Here is a 21,273-nt window from a genome sequence, read left to right as displayed (position 1 = left end):
TGTCCCCCGTGCCCCCTTCCCCACAGCTTGCTGATACAGCTGCAGGTGAGCTTGGGCCTGCCCTGCCCCTTAACTGCGTTTGGTGCTGTTTTCTGGGTCGCAAACTTTCAAGGGTGTTCTGTTTTGGGGGATGTTTCTGCTTCGGTGTCGTAACTTAAATATGCATAAATGCAAAAACGTAGATTCTATGCTACATTTTTTGACAAGAAGAAATGTTGTAGTGTTGAATTATTTGGTGGAATACAAACAGATTGAGAACCCCGAAGGGGTCTGAAGCTACACGAGCCTGACTTCTTTTTCCCTACTAGTCACCAGTTACAATCGACGCTGCAAATATTGTACAGTATAAATGAGAATGACTTCTTTCACCATATCTAGAACTTACATCTTTTTGTAGAAGTTTATTATAATTTTGCATTGAACTTTTCATTATGGTTGTGATTCAAATTAATTTTTTTAAAATCATACTTTACATTTGAAAAGTATTTTCAAAAGGCTGGTTACGTGACTGTTATTTTTTGCTGATCCCTTATGGTAATAAAACCATTTCATAATTCATTTTAATTATTTATCTGCCTTTACACTGAAGGGGTTTAATCTCGAAGTACGGCATTCCACATGAACTCCGCACGCAACAAGTCAGCATGGCAGTGAATAGAAAGCAATCCTGGTTTGATCTTTAACATCAGTAACTAGCATTGTATTCTGTACTTACAATGAAATCTTACATCCATTTAACTAAAATGTAGCGAAGTGAAACATGAAATAATTTTTTTTTTCCCATCGTGCTATGAATTAGATGAAGTTACAAGCTCAGAAGCACCGAGTTAGTGACAGAAAAGTTAAAAGACCCTTCGTTTGAAGCCGCCCCGCAGTAGTTAGTAGGTAACGTTAATGAAGGAGGCAGCCTGCAACAGCAGTGGTCTCGCACTGCTGCAGCACGTATGGGAAACAGCGATACAAATTAAAGGGAGAGGTTGTTAGTGTCAAAACTTTCATTCATTTCCTATGGTGTCATCTCTTTTTATTTTATATTAACACAGTGAAATAGCAAGAAGAACAACCTATTATAAACTCCACTTGGAAGCAGGGGAGTGCAGTTGTGACCTGCTTTACAGCGATGTGGTAGGCAGCCCTACAGAAGAAGGCAAACCCTCCCCACGCTGTGTGAGTGAGCTTCTGGCCGTAGAGGTTGCAGCCCAGAGGGAAGAGCAGCTCTCGCAGCTCTCCTGCTCCCCCTGCCAGACAAACAGCCTGGGATTTACCTTAGCTTCTCTGGCTTCCCACTTCTTCCCCACCCATGCTATGGCTGAGGCTGTAGAAACAATGTGATCATATGGAAGAAGGCTGGCACAAATTGCTTCCTCATCTAAGGCAGTGGGGACTCTGTATGACCTTCTTATTTATTCTGAGGCACGTACAGAAATGTGAAGTCCTTCATAGCTTAACGTAGTCTGTCTCTATACCGTTAATTAGAGTAATTTGTTGTTGTAACTGTTGTTTCCCTTCTTATTTATTCTGAGGCACGTACAGAAGTGTGAAGTCCTTCATAGCTTAACGTAGTCTGTCTCTCTATACCATTAATTAGAGTAATTTGTTGTTGTAATTGTTGTTTCTGAAAACGAGCCTTTTCTGTCTAATTCAAAGTCAGCTTCTCAATGCATTCAGTTTTAGAAATCATAATTACATTTATATTTAACTTGAATTGGAGAATTTGGAAACTACTGAGCCCCTTTATTTCATTGCCCTCCAAAGTCAGTTTTCCTGACTCATTTGATGCCTCTCATTTGCTATAACCTGGTAACTGCTCAGCATTTCAGATTACACTTTCTTGCTGAGTTTAAATGTATTTGTCATTTTCAACATAAAGAATGTACCATATTTTTTATTCTGGTAGTGTTAGATATAGATTCCACAGTAAATCTAACAAATAGCAAAAGGTTATGCTTCACTAACAAAAACTCTGTGCAAAGTACTGTCCCAGTTTCTAGATCTGCAACTGTAACATGAAGAACCTTTTTTCAAGAATAACTTGTCTGTAGTGCTTTATTTACACAGGAACTTCTGATACATGAAAGTCTGTTCTAAAAATAGAAAGATACCAGCTTTTACTGAGTGAATTCTTTCCAGATACAGCCCTTCACTGTGAGAAGTGTATACAAACAACAAAACAAATAAAACTCAACCCTGTAAAGCACAGTAATGCTTAGGTGTACGAGGGAAGAAGTGGTGGATGGAGGCAAGAAGGGGAGGCCAGGAAGACAAAAAAACGAGTTTTTAAGATGTGATTTTTATTGCATCGGTGGTAAAGCTATGCCTTAAGGATTTATAACTTGTGCTTCCGTTAATATATTTTTAAATTGCTTGTATTTGGATCCATTTTCCCTCCTTTCCATTCAGTGTGTCCTGTTGACTTACTTGGGACAGAGACTACATTTTAACATGTGTACAAACACTATCTGTTAGAATAGTTGCCCAGTTTTAATCAAGATTTCTGGTACTCCTAGTCTGCACATTATTAATCATAATTAATTTTCAATGCTTTTTAGTCGAACAGGGGTGTACTGAGAAACCATTAACATGGTGCCATGTTTTTCTCTCTTTAAAATCAGGTTTTACTCTCTTAGCGTTGGATATGCCCAGCAAAGCCCTATCAGATCTCCAGCCACAGCCTGTTCTATCAATGATGCAGCTCTTTGGATGGGATGACATGGTGTGGCCTCAGCTGGTGTCAAGATATCTAAGTCACCTAATTCAAAACAGGTGAAAAATTGTGACTATTTGTTCTTGCAGTACCTTGTCATTCCTTCATTAGACTTGTGGAAAATGCTGTTTCAAACTAAGTAACGTTTCATTAAGATGGTCCAGATTCTTTGCATCTACTAAAGTTCTAGGTTTCTTGAAATCACCTGGGACATTTCAGAGGGGATAGTGGGTGTTACTTGGCTTGGGTTGGTTTGTTTTTATGTGTAAATAACTTACTCAAAATTTGTCAGGAAGATAGGTAAGTATTTTGAAAAAGTTATTTGTCTTTTATACAGCAAACCACACTTTTTTTTTTCCCAGTGGAAACAGTGTTGTTAGTAACAGATTTTGAAAGATGGAGACCTAGGCAATATCTTCAGAGGGGTACTTCCATGAAGAGCCGTACTGCATCAAAGTGAAATGCCTGAACCCATAGCATGTATTTAATTTGCATAGTTATAGTTAACCACCCCCTTCTATTGTTGTTACACTTGGGCAAAGTTGCAGTTCAGCAAGACAGTAGCTTCCTGCCCTAGCTGCACTTTTAGCTGAATAATGTAACAATGTAAATTTTAAAATTTCTAGTTAAGAGTACTGGAGGTATTTTCCCCTACCAGTTACGCTTAACACAAAAGCTTAAATCTTCTTATAAAAAGTCAAGGTAAACATTATCACAGAAATCTGAAGATTCTATGTAGTAAGTATTCAATGTTTAAATTTCTTGACGTCTTCAAAACGAAGAACTTCTATAGGAAGCTGAGGAGGATGGGTTGGGCAATAATAAAAGTGTAACGAAAATGACTGTAAGGAAATGCATGCATTACAACTTTATTTTCAACAAGCTTCGAATACTTTCTGAGTGCATATTAATGTTCATGTAGCTCAGGTTTCTGAGACCTGCTAAATGGGTGCTTTAAATTAAATAATAGGTTTAGAATATTTATCACATTCCTATGTTTTACATGCCAGTGTTGAATTGTCACAGAATTGTTTAGGTTGGAAGGGACTCTTGAGATTAGGTAGTCTAACTTGTCCAATGGTTCTGCTCAAGTAAGGTCAGCTAAAGCAGATTGCCCAGGACTTTGTCCAGTCAGAATTTTATATACCTGAGAAATTTTATTTGCTTTAAGTAGGCCTTTATGAACCAAAGATGAGTGGGTGGTGGTGGTTGTGGTATGGTTTTTCTTCCCCCTTGCCCCGCTTCTGAAGGCTTTTGAGGCAGGGGAGGTGAGAGATGAGGGAGAAAGGAGTGTTTCTATGTCAGACTGTATTTGAAAGTGAAAAAAGTTGCACGTTTTTAGGGTACATACTGTACTAAAGAGCATAGCTATAAGTCAGGATATGATAAAGACTGTTTCAGTGTGATCGGCAAAGATCAGGCTGTGGCCTTGTTGCAAGGAGATGTTAAAAGAGGTTGAATTTAGTTCCTTGTGTGTCAGTTTGGAACTTGGGAGAGGAGTGTTGAGTCCTCTGATTTGCCATATTTCTGTTGTATGATCTTCATAGGGTGTTTCATGCAAGGTTGCAGATACCTAGCACGTGCTGAATAAATAGGAGTTAAGCACATAAATACCCATTTATAATTTGTATTTTGTTGCTCTTCAGGTGAGATCAAGAAAAGCATTTTGATGCCTAAACTGGAATTTTGGTGTAATTTACGTGCTTAAGGCTAATTTACCAATTCTCCCAGTAAACATTTAAGTGATTAAAAGCGGTTACTTAAGTATTCATTAGCAATATTCATTAAGCACCTGACATATTGTTATATATGTATCCACAGATATGTTGCTATGCTGACTGAGGTAACATTTACTGTATTTGGAATGACGGCCAAAGCATTCCTGTTCCCAAGTGTTTGGGGGCACGATCGCATTAGCAAGTGCAGAGTGTGCACACCTGGCTGGTACTGAGTTCCCCATACAGCCCTGCTGCCATAATTTCATCTAAAAATGCAGTTAGTATTGGTGATAGTTACCTGCTGTACATTAGTTGAGAGGTTAGAGCACTTGTGCAAGGATTCGGAAGACCCAAGTTAAGTAGGTCTTGCACTCAGAGGGACTTCAAACCTTTATTTCCAAATAAAGGAATGAGAGGACCTTGCCCTCCTCTAGCAGGTTGTGCTGTGGACTGACTGAAAATGCCAGGTTTTTGGATCCATATTGGGAGAACTGGCAGGAGAAAACATGACTGTGTAGTTGGGTGATGATGGATATTTGTCTTTTGCTTACGTGTGTGTATATATTCTCACTCACTCTGGTTCTCTCTCCTATGTTTCACTCTGTCTCTGCTTTTCTCAATTTTCACCCTGCTGGAAGCATGGGACAGAAAGCACTCGCATGGAGGCAAATATTTTTGCCCCTAAGCTCTTGGGGTTGCGATTGCCTGACCTCAAAGAGAATTGTCTGTTTCCCCTACCAGTTGCCTCAAGGCCAACAAAGTAAAAACTGAAGTATCTTGAGACTGGGTGAAGATATGTCCCTGCCTCGTGAACAGAGCTGTCAGGTGCTCAGATTTCCTTGTGAAAGGACAAAGAGTACCTAAGATAAAGCTTTTCTGAGGAGAATTATACAGAGGTATTGTACTCTGAACACTGTCATTTTATTATATGCTAATAAGATGACAATTATTTGTAGCATGATTCACGTACGTATTTACCTTAGGCAGTTGTGGAGCAAAAGTTATCAAAGTATCTAAGTGCTGGGATCTTAAGACTTCATAGTTGCTGCGCGCTGATAATTTTCACATCAAACATTCTCAGTTAAAAAGTAAAAAGATTATTTTATTGCTGATGCTGTTATATACCCTGCAAGCTCTGCCTGGTTTCTTTAAGATTGAAGCTTGTTCTGCGTATTAGCTATTTCAGTATCGATAATAAAGGTTCTGATGGACAAGCTGTGCCCTTGGGAACATACACACAAGCTTTGGCATTTCTTTTGCAGTAGTGCCCAAAAGTTCCTCTCCAGATCCTTGTTGTGTAGTGGCTGATAGTATTATAACCTGTTTAAACTAACTTCCTGCATGCGTATAAGCTCACTGGTTTAAAAGGACCGCTTGCCATGCTTCTAGCAGGTAGTGACTATCCTTTCCTTTCTTAAAGATTAGGAGCATATTCCTTTCCAGTTTTAGGAAGATGATGCCCCAGTGGCCTACCTGCCAGCAAGAGAAACAGGAGTGAGACTACAGCAGAGACTGGTTTTGTGTGCCTTTGGGGCCGAGTAGACTGGCTGTGTATAGCCAGATTACATCAGGCTGGAATTGTTTATACGTTACTGCACAGAGCATTAAGTCCATAGGCATCCTAATTTTTTCTCTCTTGGTACTAGAATTTAATTTTTTAAATATTTTTTTACATTGCTTGCATTTGGTCTCATTTATTTTGTCAATAGTACGTCAGCAGGGCTGTTTGGACAAAATATACAGTCATCATTAGTTTTAACTACATGAAATAGGAAAAAAAACTTTATTATGCTGTTTAGTGAGAAACAGAATCCAGTTTGGTTTCTATCTGGACTTGTGTTGACTTTCTGTTGCAAGCATGAGTAAAAATTCAGTAGAAAGTAAGTAGATTTATATGTACATATATCAAGAAAAGAGTACAAGCATTTTTCATTAAAGTTGAAGCACCTAGGACTGGCCAGGGAGGAAATCTCTCAAATGAAAAGGTGTAACCATTTTCAAGAAATTTCACTGACCTGAAGGGCACACAGGACTCATCTGATAAGAACTGGAAACAGGGTGCAGAACAGACCCTGCTCTCTGTTAGCAAGGGGTTTCTGCATAATTAATGATGCGGGGCTGAGATCCTTGGGAAAAAGTGATTACAGCAGCTACTCAGGGTGGGAAGGCACATAAAACTTTGGGAATAGTGCACAGGAGAGTACAGGGATTGTGCACTGAGTGGTGGTGGTGCCATCGACTCTGGCCTGGAACCTGGTTGGTAGAACAGTAGTGGGTGTTTGATTGAGAGTATATACAGCAAGCTTGCTGTGTGGGGGAAGGTATATACTTGTGTGTGTATACATGCATAAATGCATACCTCTCTAAGTGTACGTCAAGTATAGCGGTTTCCTTTCTCATCTCCAAGGTGCCTTTTTATGTTTGCCTTTTTGATCTGTTTCTGACATGACGTATCTTTATTTGCTAAAGCAGACCTTCTCTTCTCCAACTTTTATGGAGTTAGAGCTAAGCAGACTTCAGAGCAGCGTGGGGCACCTGAGCTAACTTTGTATGAAAGGCTGGAGTAGTTTAAGCAGTGTCAGTATGAAGTTCCAGGTGATTCAGATAAAGTACTTCCAGCATCGTACATCGTCAGTTTAGACAATACTGTCAAATTACCCATTGTTTGCGTAAGACATTTCCCATTCTGTGAATTTTTCCCCCCCTCTGTTTTGTTTTACATAGCAAAAACATTTGTATATGTGTATATATGCTTTTGTATTACTATGTGTGGCATCATCAAATTTACCATGCTCTCTGTATTTAGACATCAGGATGTTGTGAGCAAAGTCTGTACAGTACACAAAAGGAATGCCAGTTGGCCTTTCTGTTACTTTATTTCTAATTGCTTTTGTGCGCTGTTTCTGTGTGTCTACAGCCAAATGAGACACTCTGCCACCTTTTTGCGTACTTTTAAAAAATCTCTTTACCTTTTTCTTACTCTTCCCCCTATGCAGTGCACTGTGTGAAGCTTTTTCTAGTATGGGATATACATCCTATGAAGCTTTGACAGTACGTTCTTGGTTTCGATGCGTCTTGCAAATGTTCATAGATCAACCAAGTGGTACGCTGGCCAAGACAGATGCTGAGCGAACAGTTGGTAAGTGTTCACATTTCCCTAATGTTTGCAGTAACGATTCTATATTGCAAAGCTGGCAAACATTTTCAGCTAATTACAAAATGTATTTTTGTTTGTATTCCTTTACTTTTACGTAATTACAAAATGTGTTTCTTTAGGCTGCTTGTGCTATTTATTGATAGTTTGCCTGCTCTGCATATGACAAATTTATCACAAACAAAGATAAAAGAGCTTGTTTCCTTGGAAGCAAAGAACAAAAACTTGCTCCCAAGGAGACAAGCTATTTTTCCCCCATGGAGAAACTGCTCTGAAAAAAGTGAAAATCTGAAGTAAATAGTCAGAAATCATGCTGTGAATGCCTTAAAAGAAAAAAAAAAAAAAAGATAAAAAAGGAAAAAAAAATCCAGTTGCAATTAATTCTTCCCTTTTCTGTATTGGATATTTTGCTTTCTCAGAGCTTCATCACTTCTTCTATAAAACACTGCAGTTCTAATTATTTATAGAACACATCTTCTAGTGACTATTTTTCATACACATTTTGTAGATTTTGAAGAAAACCATTAATGAAATAAAAAACTTGGTTATCCATACTTAATACTCTTCGTTCTCTTATAACTGTATTAGAAAAATAACTAGTTTGGACACAAGTTCTTTGTCTAGAGAGATGCAGTCGGTTGCAGAATCCTTGTATTTTAGACATTTTAAAATCATATTTCATTGTATCATTTGGGACTAAAGTAAATCAAAAAGCCTAACTGTATACTATATTTACTGCTGTGCTCTCTTGTAACCATCAGGGAAAGCCTATATGGAGCAGCTGGCTGAAATGACAAGACTGATTTTTAAACTCTCAGAAGTAGAAAACATTCTTTCAAAGGCTCATATGGAAGAGTCAGTTTTCAAGCAAGACCCCAAAAATGCTCTTGTCCAATTCATTAAGGTACTGTACATCTCTGTGTTAGCTTCATAAGACAGTTTTAGTGAAAAGAAACTATATATCAGATCTCATATGTACAAAAAGAGATTACTTACACAAATGTTATGAGACTTATATTTATTTCAATGTTGTTTTTTTTTTTCTCAGGCTGTTGGTAGAACTTACAGTGGCCTTCAGACACTCCCTGAGAAATCTGCCATGGTAGCAAAGAGTCTGGAGTATTTAGGTGATGTATTAAAGTACGTAAAACCTTATCTGAAGGTAAAAGGACCTCCTGAAGGTCTGCAACTTACATATTGGATCATAGGTAATTATTTTGCAACCTCTTTTCTTTTAGGAAATAGTTTTAAAGAATCGGTAAAATGCAAGTTTTAATACCTTCTTTTTCCTCTGTACTGTCTATCTTAATGGTTTAAAAAAGCAAAGTCACCAAGATGTTACAGTTAGATACTTAATTTTCTTCTGCTGATTTTCTTTGGTTTTTATCCTGATGTCTAACCTCCTTGGGGGTGTTTTGTTGGGTTTTGGGTTTTGTTTTGTTTTAAATTACCCCTGCAAATCAGTATTTTCAAAAGAAAGATGTCTTCATGTCTCTTACTACTGAAACCCACCTGTTGTACCTAAACAAAACCAGAAACAAGGAAAGGCAGCGAAGCAGTGTTATGACAGGCTACATCATATTTACTGGAGTTACGATAGCGGACAGGTTGGCTTAGGAATGTAATTTGCTTCCTTTTGGAACTGTTTCTCTTACATATAACCTGTGCTTTATTAAAGCGCAAATTCTAGAATGCTAGTATTTGTTAATTAAAGTGTGGAACCACTGATAGGATGGACAAATAAGAGAGCTGTTTATTATGAATGAATGGGCCAGTCTGACCCACTTGCTTTTAAAAACAGGGCAAACCTTATGTATCTTAAAGTCAGAGGTAACGATGTGCTTGTACACGCAGTGTGCATCATCATTATAAGGAGTACAGTGAGAAGCATCACCAAGATGCAGAAGATGCAGCGAATGTAATGGAATTTGAGTTTTGTAAAACACTTTAATTTTGTATTGCAAGATCTGTATATTTTGATATACAAGACATATGTCAAATTAAATGTTTTTAGATATCCAGATGTTGGGTTGGACCCTTGTAAAGTAATTTTAGATTGGTATTTTCCTTTCTGTTCTTTGCAGTAGGAGCGATTAATCTTCAGTCATGCTGTTCTGTGCAAGGAGTTGTCCTTTCTTTTTAGTTAAGAAAACATAAAGAAGGTTTAAAAGAAAAAAAAAGTGTATTTCAATCACTTCTTCACATTCTGTGGGCTTGTTAAATTATAAGGAGAAAGCAAGAAAATGAACAACTCTGAACAGCTTCTGTCTGTGGTCAGATTGTGTCTTCTACTGTCCCATACACCACAGCAGCGATAATGGAAGGAGTACTTTTAGCTGGAATAAGCGTGTTTCTTTCAAAGTGGGAAGCTTAGAGAATAGTATTACAAGTATTGTTAAGTCATCGTTCTCTTTCTCTATGATTGATCATTGTGTTTTCTTTCACTCCACAAGATTAATGTTGTTTTGCGTTGTTTTTAGAGATGGTAATGAATGACTTTTATAGGTTAATAATATCTTGTAACAGCCTACTTTTGAGCTTTCATTATTTTCAAAGTCTTAAACATATTTTCTTGGGATATTCCTGTATTTTCAACCCAGCAAACTTTTTCTTGCTTCTAATTAAATACCAAATTAAGAATGTCTGTGGGAACTATTACACAGGAACCTTGTCTTATTTAATCTGTATTTTTGAGTATTAACACTCACAAGTATAGAGTTATTTTCTCAAGAAAAATGACACCTCACCTGCAATAAAGATCTTTCTCAAAGTTAGGGTATTTACACATCAACACCTTTTCACTTTTTTTTTTTTTGCAACTCAAAAGGAAGATCTTAAAACTGGCTCAAAGCAGCGCAAGTGATACATTAACGTGTTGAAAACAAGAAAGATGTTTTCTGAGGCTCTCATTCTGTGAACTGAGAACCCACAAAGATCTGGAGAGACCATGGCAACTTAATGGAGTTGGCTGCCCCTCATTCTTTTTAATCTGCTGAATTAGATGCATTAAGTACAATTTGAAAGATCTTTAATGTTTTCCTGACGTTGAGTTGCTGTGTGAGTAGCTGCTGATGCGGCTGCAGTGGTGTTAGAGAAATGTGAAGGGAGGGCAAAGGCAGTGTCTCTCTGTAAAACGTGATGAATGCACACAGTAAGGTAAATGTTTAAGTGCATGTGTGCTGATTGCAATCGTGCGCTGATTGCAGTAGTGTTATGTATCAAGCTTAGTTAATTTTTCTGCAGGGATGTGAGACACTGTGCTTTCGTTACCATTACTGTACTTTTCCTAAAGCAGCTTCAGTTGCCTGAAAAGTTGTAATTGTAATGTATTGAATCAATTTAGTACTTTCATTTTGCTGAACTGTAAATGGACTTTAAATCGTCTCGACTGGGCTTTTTCTAAGGGGGTGCCATGGAATGAGTGCATGGGAGTGAGACATTTCAGTTGCTATTGCTACTCTTGGATTATCTAATTTAACATAATTGCCTCTTTAGGCTTTCCTAATTTTTTTTTTTCTCTAACTGTAAATTGCTTTGGGATTTCTTGATTTTTTTTTTAATTTTTTCTTTTTTCCCCAACAGGATGTGTGGTAAAGTTCTGGGCACTGATACTGGCTACTTCCAAAGCGCAACAACTCTTGTTCCGCATCGTGGATTGCTTATTGCTGCCGCACTCTGTGCTCCAGCAGGACAAAGAGCTGCCTGGGGCTTTGCTGTCTGCCATTCAGGAAAGCCTACCTCTTTATCTTCAGGTAAGTTAGCTGAGCCTTATTGTCAGCAGACAAATGTATCTTCAGGAAAAGATTCATATTGCAGAGAATGTTTTCATTTTCCCCTAATCAAAACAAGTGTTGGCTGAACTTAAAGAAGCAGCAAGAGGAGGTGGTTTTTTTTTTTCTTCACGTGGAAGCATAAAGAAAAATACCACCCCATTGGGTTTGCTCTCCTTGCATGCAGCTGTGCTGTGGTATGCTCCAGAGCTGCTAGTCTAATCGCTGTATACAGAGAAGCTTTTAGCCATCCTGCTGTTTGCACCGGTCTCTGATGTGAGAGATTTCTGAAACGGTGGATCAAATAATCATAATATGCAGCAAGACACTTGTTGAGATGACAGAGCAAATATTTTAAATCATCCTTGACTTGACTAACTAGATAATTTAAGATGAGCAACTCTTTTTTTCATTATTCTTAAGAACAAAAGACAATCCTCTGCGTATCATGGCGCTGTTTTATCTTAATAGTTTGAGAACGTTTTACTGAATCTAGTTCTTGCTGCTTACGCTTACATGACTAAAGCCTTCTTGCCTGTTATTCCTCCTGTTCTTCCCTCAGGTTACCTACCACTCTTGAAACTCTGTAAGGCCTGTTGATGCTGTAGAAAGAGACTAAATCCTGCCAGTGAGGAAGAGAAAATAATATGTTTTTAAAATAAATAAGTTGACGTGGTTTTGGCTTACTATTTTCCCTTCCGTCTTATTCTTCACTTTGATTGCAGTCTTAACTGATTACTTCACAGGATTGTGTTGTGAAACAATGCAGCGGTGACATTGTGAACATCCCTCGGATTTATTCGTTTCAAAAGTTGAGTTGTGATCGATGGCATGTCATATGGAAGTGAATGTGATTATATAACGATGTGCAGAATATGACTTGTTTTGCCGCTCTGTAGGTATTTTCAGAAGCTATATACATGTAGGACCATCTGGACACTGGTATTACCGCAGAGTGAGTGTGTCTGCTTGCTGATTTAGTATTTTAGTCGGAGAGCAGTGTTTCTCTGTAGCCTGCAGATACGGATGTAGTTTTAAGATGAAGCCACTCAAGTTGGTTTTGAAGTCCAAGTGTTGTGGACCCTTGTTTCCTGTTTTCTTTGTCAGTCTTTGACTTCCTGACCTCACTATCGTACTCTTCAGCAGCCTGCTGCGTAGTCCATGTGCTTTCTGGCTAAGCTAGATGATCTTATTGACCAAATAGTTTATTTTAGACAAATGCTGCTTCTAGAAAACAAGTAATTCTTTAAGTTGACGAACACTTTTGGGGAGAGAAGACAAAGCGAAGAAGACTTCTTTTTCGTGTTTCAATATGGAACTTCTACATTTTATTAATTGTTTGTATTTACAAAGTTCCAGTGTTTTTAAGTGCTTTGAAATGCTTCATTCATTCCAAAATACTTTCTTCACCTTTATTTGGGGAAGTGGAAAAAATTCCAATTTAGAATCAACTCAAAATGAAAATATTGCAGTATGAGGTTTACCAAAAAAAATTCTTCTAGGACTGCTTCTGAACTCCTTTGAGATGGAATGGATTCTAGGCACTCTTTGACTTCTCAGGTTATCGTTTCACAGTTGGTTTAAGCCAAGTTGGCTTAAGGCTAAATTCATTCCCTTTCACCCCCATGTGTATTCCCATTTAATTTGCTTTAATGATTCTGTGAATAGCAATTTGTGAGCTGATTCAACGAGTAAATAGCCCCACAAAACAAACAAACAAACAAAAAATAAAAACCCAAATGGGCGTATCAGAAAAGTGATAAAATAGCATATGTGGGAGGGAAAGCATGGAAATGTGTTGGGAGAAAAGACAGAGAAGCAGAATCCTCTGGGAATAAGCCCACCTTGACTAACTTAAACTGCTGGTGAAATGTGTGATCACACTCTCCTTGGGTGGCTGCCCTAGGTCTGTGCCCATTTGTGGAGGTGGAGCAGTGGTATTTTAGTGCAGGAGCCTTAACTCACCCTAATGTTAGACAAACATTGTTCTATAAATCTGTCCTCGTTAATACTCTAGCTTACAACTTAATCCTTTGGCAGTTAGGTGAAAATAAAGAAACAGGAATTTGGAGACCATGCAAAATATCTTCTTATACATGCAAATTCTTTATTCATAGTCAAAGCATAAAAGCCCTTGAGTAGCATTTCTACTCAGAGGTCTTTTCAATTCTTTTTTTTTTTCCTTTCCAGTCTTCTGAAAAGTTCCAGGCTCCATCTCAATCTTTTCTTCTTTTCTTGTCCTGAATTCTCCTTGTTCAGCTCCTTCAGTGTGGGCTGCTCCTCCTTTGTCCAAAAAAACTTCCTTAGATCTCAGAAAACATCTTAGTTTTGCAAGCAATGGTTTGCAAAACTTCCCTCTTTCCAGAGCTTTTAACAACTAATCTTAATGTGGTTTATTTGATCCTTTTGTGTGGGTTTTGAAAGGATTTGAAATCAGTTTCAGTAGCAGGTAATTAATTTCACACATTCATTGATGCAGCAATCTTATGAAATCCTATAGAATTCCTGAATTGTATAGAAAAAGATTCCCCAAGTGGTCACATACCCTGTGTAATGGTAATGCAACTGGCCACACAACTTGGGCTGCAGGCTTAAAAATGAGGACAATGTTGTTGTCACGGTGCTGTACTCAGCGAGGGCATCGCCTTTGTTCGTCACCCAATAATGGCAGAGGCCAATTTTTCATCAACATACGAAGCTCCTTCTCTCCCCACAGCATAGGTTATTACTGCCTTCACACTTCACCAAAACTGATGACTGTATCTCACCCCCCTTTGCCACCCCAAAACCAATAGGTTTATTTTTAATAGATCTAAAGTACAGGCTTTGTTTAATTTTACACAAGCACAGATAATTGTCAAATGTGCTAATTAAGACTAGATGTTGCATTTCTGTCTCCTCAATTCAGACTGACTGTATTTAGTAGTTATGTTTGTGTTTACTGTATATATACATTGGGCTGTACAGCTGTGCTTTTTGACAGTTATTGGGCAACTGCTCTGTTCTCCACTGTACATTGAGCTTATCTAAACATTTCCTTCAAACTCGGTCACTGATGCTGCCTTGTCAAAAGAGCTTAGCTCTAGCAACTTTTGAACTAGGTTTGGTTTTTTCTCACCTAAAGGGTTACTGTCTGGATATTATTTCTTTCACTGTGCATCGTCTGTTTTGATAATATTTGGTGACCTAAGAAAGATCTGATTGGGATATAATATCTAAATTGTCCTCAGAGTTGTCTGAATGACAGACTTCAGAAAGTAAAGCACGAAGAACAGGAATGAACAGCCGTTTTATAATTTTATGGGACTGTTCTTAATTATGAGCTAGTGAGGCATGTAAAAATCTAACATTGGGTATCTTGCCACTGTAAAAAGAAGTTGAGTTGATTTGTGTGATAGTGGATTGCTGAAGCCTACCATGGGAAATTTCAGATTCAGATTGCTCTTGGATGGATTTCTTGGAGAATGATTTGGATGAATTTTAGTACACATTTACCAGTGATATGGGAAAACTGAAGCAGTGTACAGAACTTATTTTAGAGAAGAAATAGTAGCTTAAATATATCTTGCAGAATACAGTGTGGGTGCATGAATAAGCATAATATATATCATGATGGGAAAGGTGAGATACCCTGCTTGATTTATCTGCGTTAATCCTGTCCAAATACAGAAGATGGTTGATTCCTATATAAATACAGGAGAGTGGTGAAAGAGCTAATTCTAAATAGTGCTTGGCACATACATTTTCCAGTGATTTTAATGGGTCTGTGCAGGCTCAGCATTTGTCAGAGATCAGACCTTAAAAGCCCTCCTGTGAGCCACATCTGTGGTCCGATGTTTGAGCAAGCTTATTAATACATTTTGTGAATTATAGTATGGGTTTAATAGGAATTGTACATTAATTGGTGAACAGCAGATTTATTCCAACAGCAGGCCTGATATTATAAGTCATCATTAGATAGCTTGGCATTTCTTCAGTGAATAGTTCCAGTAATCCATACTAATCGGTTCTTCGCTCTCCACAGGTGACTTACAGATACAGGGATAAATCAGAAGAAAGAGGCAGCTCTGGCCACAAAAGGTTCCTGCAGTGAACACACACAGGGATCGGTTGCCTTTCTGCTAAAATGAGGAGCAGATGTTGTCATGCCCCTCTGCTCCCCTTAAAATGTCTTTGTTTTTTTGTTTGGTTTTGTTTTGGGTTTCTTTTTTTAACCTCAGAAGATGGCTAAAGAACATAGTTAAGAAAAAGAGAGCAGCTCTATCAACCCTTTAAAGTCCGTCTGCCTTGTAGGGATTGTCCTGGGGGTCTGATGTGATTGATTTCAGATCTCTGGTCCAGAATTGTGGTCCACTAGCATGTGTTTCTTTTCTCTCTCATATAACAGTAACTTCCTTCATCTCTCTTAATTACTGGTGGGATTTAAAAGAAGAAAGTTCCATGTGATTTTCCTTGTAATCACATCCTTGGCCAGTGCTGCCTAGGATGTTTGGCCGTTGTACTCGGAGATTTGCAGCTACAGTGCAGCGTTGGCAATTTTATCCCTTGTGCTGCTTGGGATATGGGGTTGTCAGACCTGGTGCAGGTCTGTTGCTCTCTGCACTTTGTAAGAAAAGAAGAGTCATCCAAAATAAAGAACACAGTGTTGAGCTAAAGTCAATGGACCTTCATGTCCAAAAGAGAAATTTAAGTTCTTTTCCGGAAGCTCTTAGGGAACACGGGAAGCGTCAGGGTCAGAGGTGTGACAATTCTTCTCTGGAGAGCTTTCATGCAGTCGATGTGCCCTTCCTGTGGGAGGACCGATTCATGGATTTTTCTGCTATTGAGAAGAGAAGGGGGATTTTTGTTTGTTTGGAGGTGTTTTTCTAGCTCCCAACAAAATGGAAGGTGATTTTTCTCACTGTTGTCTCACTGGAAAAAAGAATTTGTACCTTATAAGCCGTCAATGCTAATCTTGTAATTTTCATTAGGAAAAATGATGAGGATCCTTCTTATTGAAGAGAGAATTTTGGTTACAGAAAAAAGGCATTTTCGGTGTTTTTTTAATGCTCAAGTTAACAGCTTTCCTTACAGAGTTTCAAGAGCTCTCTCTGTCCCTGTCAGATAACTAAAGAAAAAAATCAGTAGTTACCTTATGTCATTTTTTTCCCTTCTCCAGTCAAGAAAAGTATCTTTCAGTAATGCTCTTGACAGGGTGTTGGGTTTTTTATTTAATCCTTTCCTTCTTTTTCAGATTACATATCTCCCCATCCCACACCCCAAAAAATTAGAATCAGTTTACTTCAACTCAAATGCTTTTATGAATGATCAGGCTAAGCTTGTTGATCCATCTTCAAATGAAATTATTAGAAGATGTGCAAAAATTAGTCAGTGTTCCTTCAGATATCTAAATTCTAATATTCTTTGCTTTTTATTGCACCTATTAAGTATTGTTAGGATCATTTCTTAAAAACATTAACTCTTATTATTTAATAACTGATTTCTTCCTTCTTTTCTTGATGCTATGTAGCATTCGTTGATCCGCAATTGGAAGAACTATCTCATTTTAGTAATTATCATTGTTAGTTCTTCACAGGTGTTATGTTCTTCATGTATTCCTACAGGTGTCCTCTGTAAGGCTGTGATGTTCTTTGTGTCCTTTTTACCACATAGATTAATACACTTTCTCACAGATTCACAGATTATTTTTTTTTTGGTAGTGTTAAAACAGTCTAAAGTCTTAAGAGTGCCAATTCTGATTTTGGGATTATGGAATATTTTTTGTCTTTTTGTAAGAGCTGTACTACAGAAAGCACGGGCAACTCTTCTTTATGCCTGCTGCAACATTTTATTGACAACAGCAAACACTCCAGCTTACATACTAAATAATCTGTCAGCTCTAACAGTCTCTGAGTCCGCTACTTGCCAAGCAGTGTTTCTAAGAATTCTGATAGAGCAGCAGCTGCTTTTTCCTACAGAACTTTGCTGTATGTACACAAAAGGTGGAGAGAATCTGAACTGTTTATCAAAGCCCCAGTTCAAGAAGCGTGGGTTTTATCATTGGCACTTACCAAAATTACCAAGGAGCTCCAGAAGCATCTGAGGCTGAACTCTAACCGAACGTGTCTGGGTTCAAGAGGGCCACCTACAGCAAGTCTTCAGGCAGGTCCTGAAACACCTCATTTCCCGAAATCTTGTGTTTCTTGTATTTGTTTACTGTGGAACCAGAAGTGGGAGCTCCCCATTTCAAGAAAGTGCCAAGACAACCCTCATCCATGTTTCAGCCTGCTTTTTTTCTGAAAGAATTGTTCTGTCTTGTTCACACAGACAGGTATAGATGAAAATCTTTTCGGGGAGGGACTCCTATGGGAAAAGCAACAGAAATGCTCTTTGTCAGCAGCTGGGGAACAAGTGCAGCTTGTCTTGAGCTGTTCATTCAGAGATTAGGGGCATTAGCTTACCTCAGCAACCATCAATATTCAGGCAGATACTCCTCCTACCAAAACTGGAGTCTGGATTGCAATGCTAGTGGAAGTTTGAAGTAGTGTTGAAGTTGCTGTCTAGGGAACTCTGTGCTTCAGCTTCTTTTACACCATTATTCTTGGACAAAACCTGTTGTGAAAACTGTGAATTCTCAAGAGGCTTCTGTTTGTGCTGCTGACTGTGACCCTTGTGATAGGAGATCAGTGGACTTTTTTTTTTTCCTTAGTGATTTGTTCTTCTTTCTTTCAGTATCAAAGGAAAGGGAAGGAAACTCTTAACCTTCTCTCACAGCAACTTGTACCAGTAAGAAGAATACTCTTTTTTTCAGAGATGTGCCATGTATATGTTGAGTAACTATACGTTGTGTTCAGATAGGCACTTTCTGGGCAAGTACTTTCATGATAGATTTTTTTTTCTCTGGATCAATATAGCTTATACTGGATAAATCACAGTAGTTTTAGCCTTATCTTAAACAGATTTAAAAACACTCCCTAAATCCTTTATAAATGGTGTCTAATTTACCCTAATTTGTTCACCCTATAAGCAAAATTTTTCTTGTCAGACTACGATTCTAAGTGCTCATTTTTTTGCTATATCGTTCCTACAAAAATTTCACAAGATGCTTTACAAAGAGATGAGGTATTCTCTCTCTCCCTTCATAAATCTTACCTGACTAATATACTTTGTTAGACCACATACAGAGTTGAAAAAGAAATGAGGAGCTCTTGGGTACAGAAACACTTTCTCAGGTCTGAAATGCCAAGGTTTTATTTTAAATGTGAAAGGGAGCTTGTGAGTCCTAAAGCTTATCTTCCAATATATTAATTAGTCTGGTAAAAGATTTTTCTCTCCTTTGCAAGCCTTGCCCTGGCTCTGTCTTCATTTGTAGACCATAACATCTGCAGCAAATCACTGATGCCTATTTGTCATGCAGTAGTTACTCTGTGTGCAGCAGTTTACACAGCGTGTAGTGAGTATTTAGTCTACGGTCATTAAAGATTTGTTCAAAAGTCTTGTTAAAACTTTATTCAATTTCTCCCTTTCTAAAATTTTCTTCTACAGGGCCTGTCCTTTATATGTTGTCAGTCTCAAACACAGGGTGCCTATTTAAATCAACTGCTTGGGAGCATTATTCAACAGTATTTCGGACGATTTCTCCCTTCTTCTCCGACTGCGCTTGGAGCCGGACAGCATCCTATGCTGACTGCTTTGTGCAGTTCCATTACAGCTCCCCAGATGCTCCGTCTACGGAAGACCACTCTGCATATCATAAAGTAAGGACCAGTGAAGTAAAAAAGACATCACTTACTCAGATTTCCCAAATAGCTAATGAGAAAGGGAATGCCACTGTTATCTTCTCAGTTAACTGATAGTTTGGCTGTGGGAAGAGCCTGTAAGTTGCTGGGCGGGGAGCAAAGGAAGGACAACGTCAGGAGAGTAAAATTGGGAAGATCTGGAGACTAGTGAGTCAGGATAAAAGTCCCAGGCTATAAGAAAAAATATCGCCTGGGGCCACATGAAAAGCAAGTATTTTTTTTTAGAAAAACTACACTCCAATATACATCATCTTGTGTTTGTGTCTCAGGCTGTATTTAGGGCCACAGAGATGTAGGGCTTACAGCTGCCACCGTTACCTGTGTATGCGAGGCGTCGTTGCTCTGTAAGTGCCAGGGTATATGTAGGTGTGCCAGCTACCCAGGGGAAATGGAAGATTTGGGGTATGGGGAGAGGAGGACGTAGAGGTGGGGAGAAGGTACTTGTTCACTGTGCTGTCACTACTCACGTGATGTCAACAGCAGCTATAAATGTTGGGTCCCTGCTGCTGAAAGGCCAAAGCTTTGTTTTATATATGGCAGAATAGGGAACAATCTGTACTTTTTGTCTATGTTGGAAGAGGAATTAAACCCCCTCAAATATAAGGTGATTGCTTATATCCAAGGTAACTTTCTTTTTCTTTGTTAAAGAGTGTGTATACATGTTAATTAAAAAAAAATTCAGTGTTGATCTTGGGTAAATATGCTAGGCAATCTTGTAAGTAAAGCCTGTATTATTGCATATTAAGGGAGTGAATTCGGATTTCACAGTCTTAGTTCTGACATGTTTTTAACTTACGAATACTCAAACTTAATAATCTTAAAGTCATTTTTGAACGTGTGTGTGCATGTGTGAATTTTAAGATTGATAGCGGCAAGAAAGTTCTGAAAGTATAATGGCACTTGGTGGTTTGTAAGACGTGAAATGTTCCTTGGTGAGCTGGGAGGAATGTCTTAGAATGGAGCAGCAGTCTGATTTGCAACCTGTTGGGTGGTCAGGAGACAGCCGCTAGGTCTGTAGGTAAATACGTACAGAGGTCGCTGCCCGCTTTGCCATAGGAAAGCTAGTGAGTATCTTCCTGCTCCGCAGAGGAAATGGAACCACGTGATCGGAGGGGGGGGTATTATCCAGGTCAGAGAGCTGTTTTAGTGGAAGAGCACTCCCCAAAAAAATCAGTGTGAAATTTTCCTCTTAAATTAATGGGATAGAAGATTTCAGAGTTGCTAATATTAGAGTAAGACCACATGATACGAGAAATATAGAAGTCAAGTGTTACAACTTTCATTTGCCAAGTTATACCAGTGCGCTGAAGCTGTGCAATGAAATACTCAGATCTCTGAAAATCAGGTTTCATTTGGAAGTTGTAGAAGCACTCCTTATTAAGTTTTTAACAAGGATGGTGGTTTTTAATTGATGCATTGCTCAGGAAACATGCATACTTTGAGTAACTAATGGTACCTAATATTAAATACCTAAAAATTTTTTTCAAAGGTTCTGGGAGTGTCCTTGCTAACTGATGAATAAATGTTGTGTTCCTTTTACCTGCACTCTTCTTTTCTGAGTGCTTTAAATTAAACTTACGGTCTTCAGATTTCAGTAATTTGTAATGTCAATCCAACAGTAGTTCAAATCCTTATATACTTTTGCAGAAAAATATCAAATCAAGCTGTTCAAATTGGAACACTCAATGTGTGCAAAGTCAAAATTTGCTCCTGTTGCAGATTGACAGGTCACCTTTTACCTTTGTGAAAAATTTTATGCTGGAGAGATTGTGTTAATTCTGATAGAGCAAAAGCAGACATTGACTGTCCCGTTACAATGTACCGTTGACAAAAATAAAATAACAGTACCAGTATAACAGCAGAGCTGTTATCACAAGTTGGATTGTGAGCTGACAAACGCACATAAAGCTAAATAAAGTAATTGAACAACAGTTGTGTTTTGGATGTTGTTTTAGGGTCTTAGAATCTTGAATAAAGGGAGGAATCAATTATTTTATGAAGCTGCCTTTGTATATTAACTTTTATACTCACACTTGGCTTTTTAACTATAATTATGATAGCTGTTATTTCTCATTTCCCTCTCAACAGAAGAGTCGGAAGGCATCACTGTCCTCTGATAAATTGGGAGTCATTGCGAAGACTAAGACAA

At 38.3% G+C, this 21,273-nt stretch overlaps 1 protein-coding gene across 1 annotated transcript in view; it reads left to right on the top strand.

Moving 5' to 3' along the window:
- Positions 1-5: 5 nt before the first annotated feature.
- Positions 6-21,273, top strand: part of LOC104160474 (protein MMS22-like) — a gene marked incomplete at its 5' end in the record, with an annotated part of 26,801 nt that continues 5,533 nt past the window's right edge. Inside the window, 7 exons of the mRNA XM_009698601.1 lie at positions 6-45; positions 2,613-2,763; positions 7,419-7,561; positions 8,338-8,480; positions 8,625-8,784; positions 11,159-11,328; positions 18,871-19,082. Coding sequence (XP_009696903.1) covers positions 6-45; positions 2,613-2,763; positions 7,419-7,561; positions 8,338-8,480; positions 8,625-8,784; positions 11,159-11,328; positions 18,871-19,082 — 1,019 coding nt within the window. The remainder of the gene's footprint in view (positions 46-2,612; positions 2,764-7,418; positions 7,562-8,337; positions 8,481-8,624; positions 8,785-11,158; positions 11,329-18,870; positions 19,083-21,273) is intronic.

This window comes from Cariama cristata, unplaced genomic scaffold (assembly GCF_000690535.1).
Source record: "Cariama cristata isolate BGI_N322 unplaced genomic scaffold, ASM69053v1 scaffold10884, whole genome shotgun sequence".
Lineage (NCBI taxonomy): Eukaryota > Metazoa > Chordata > Aves > Cariamiformes > Cariamidae > Cariama > Cariama cristata.
The sequence above is the reverse complement of the archived record's forward strand: the minus strand, read 5'-3'. Positions and strand labels throughout refer to the sequence as shown.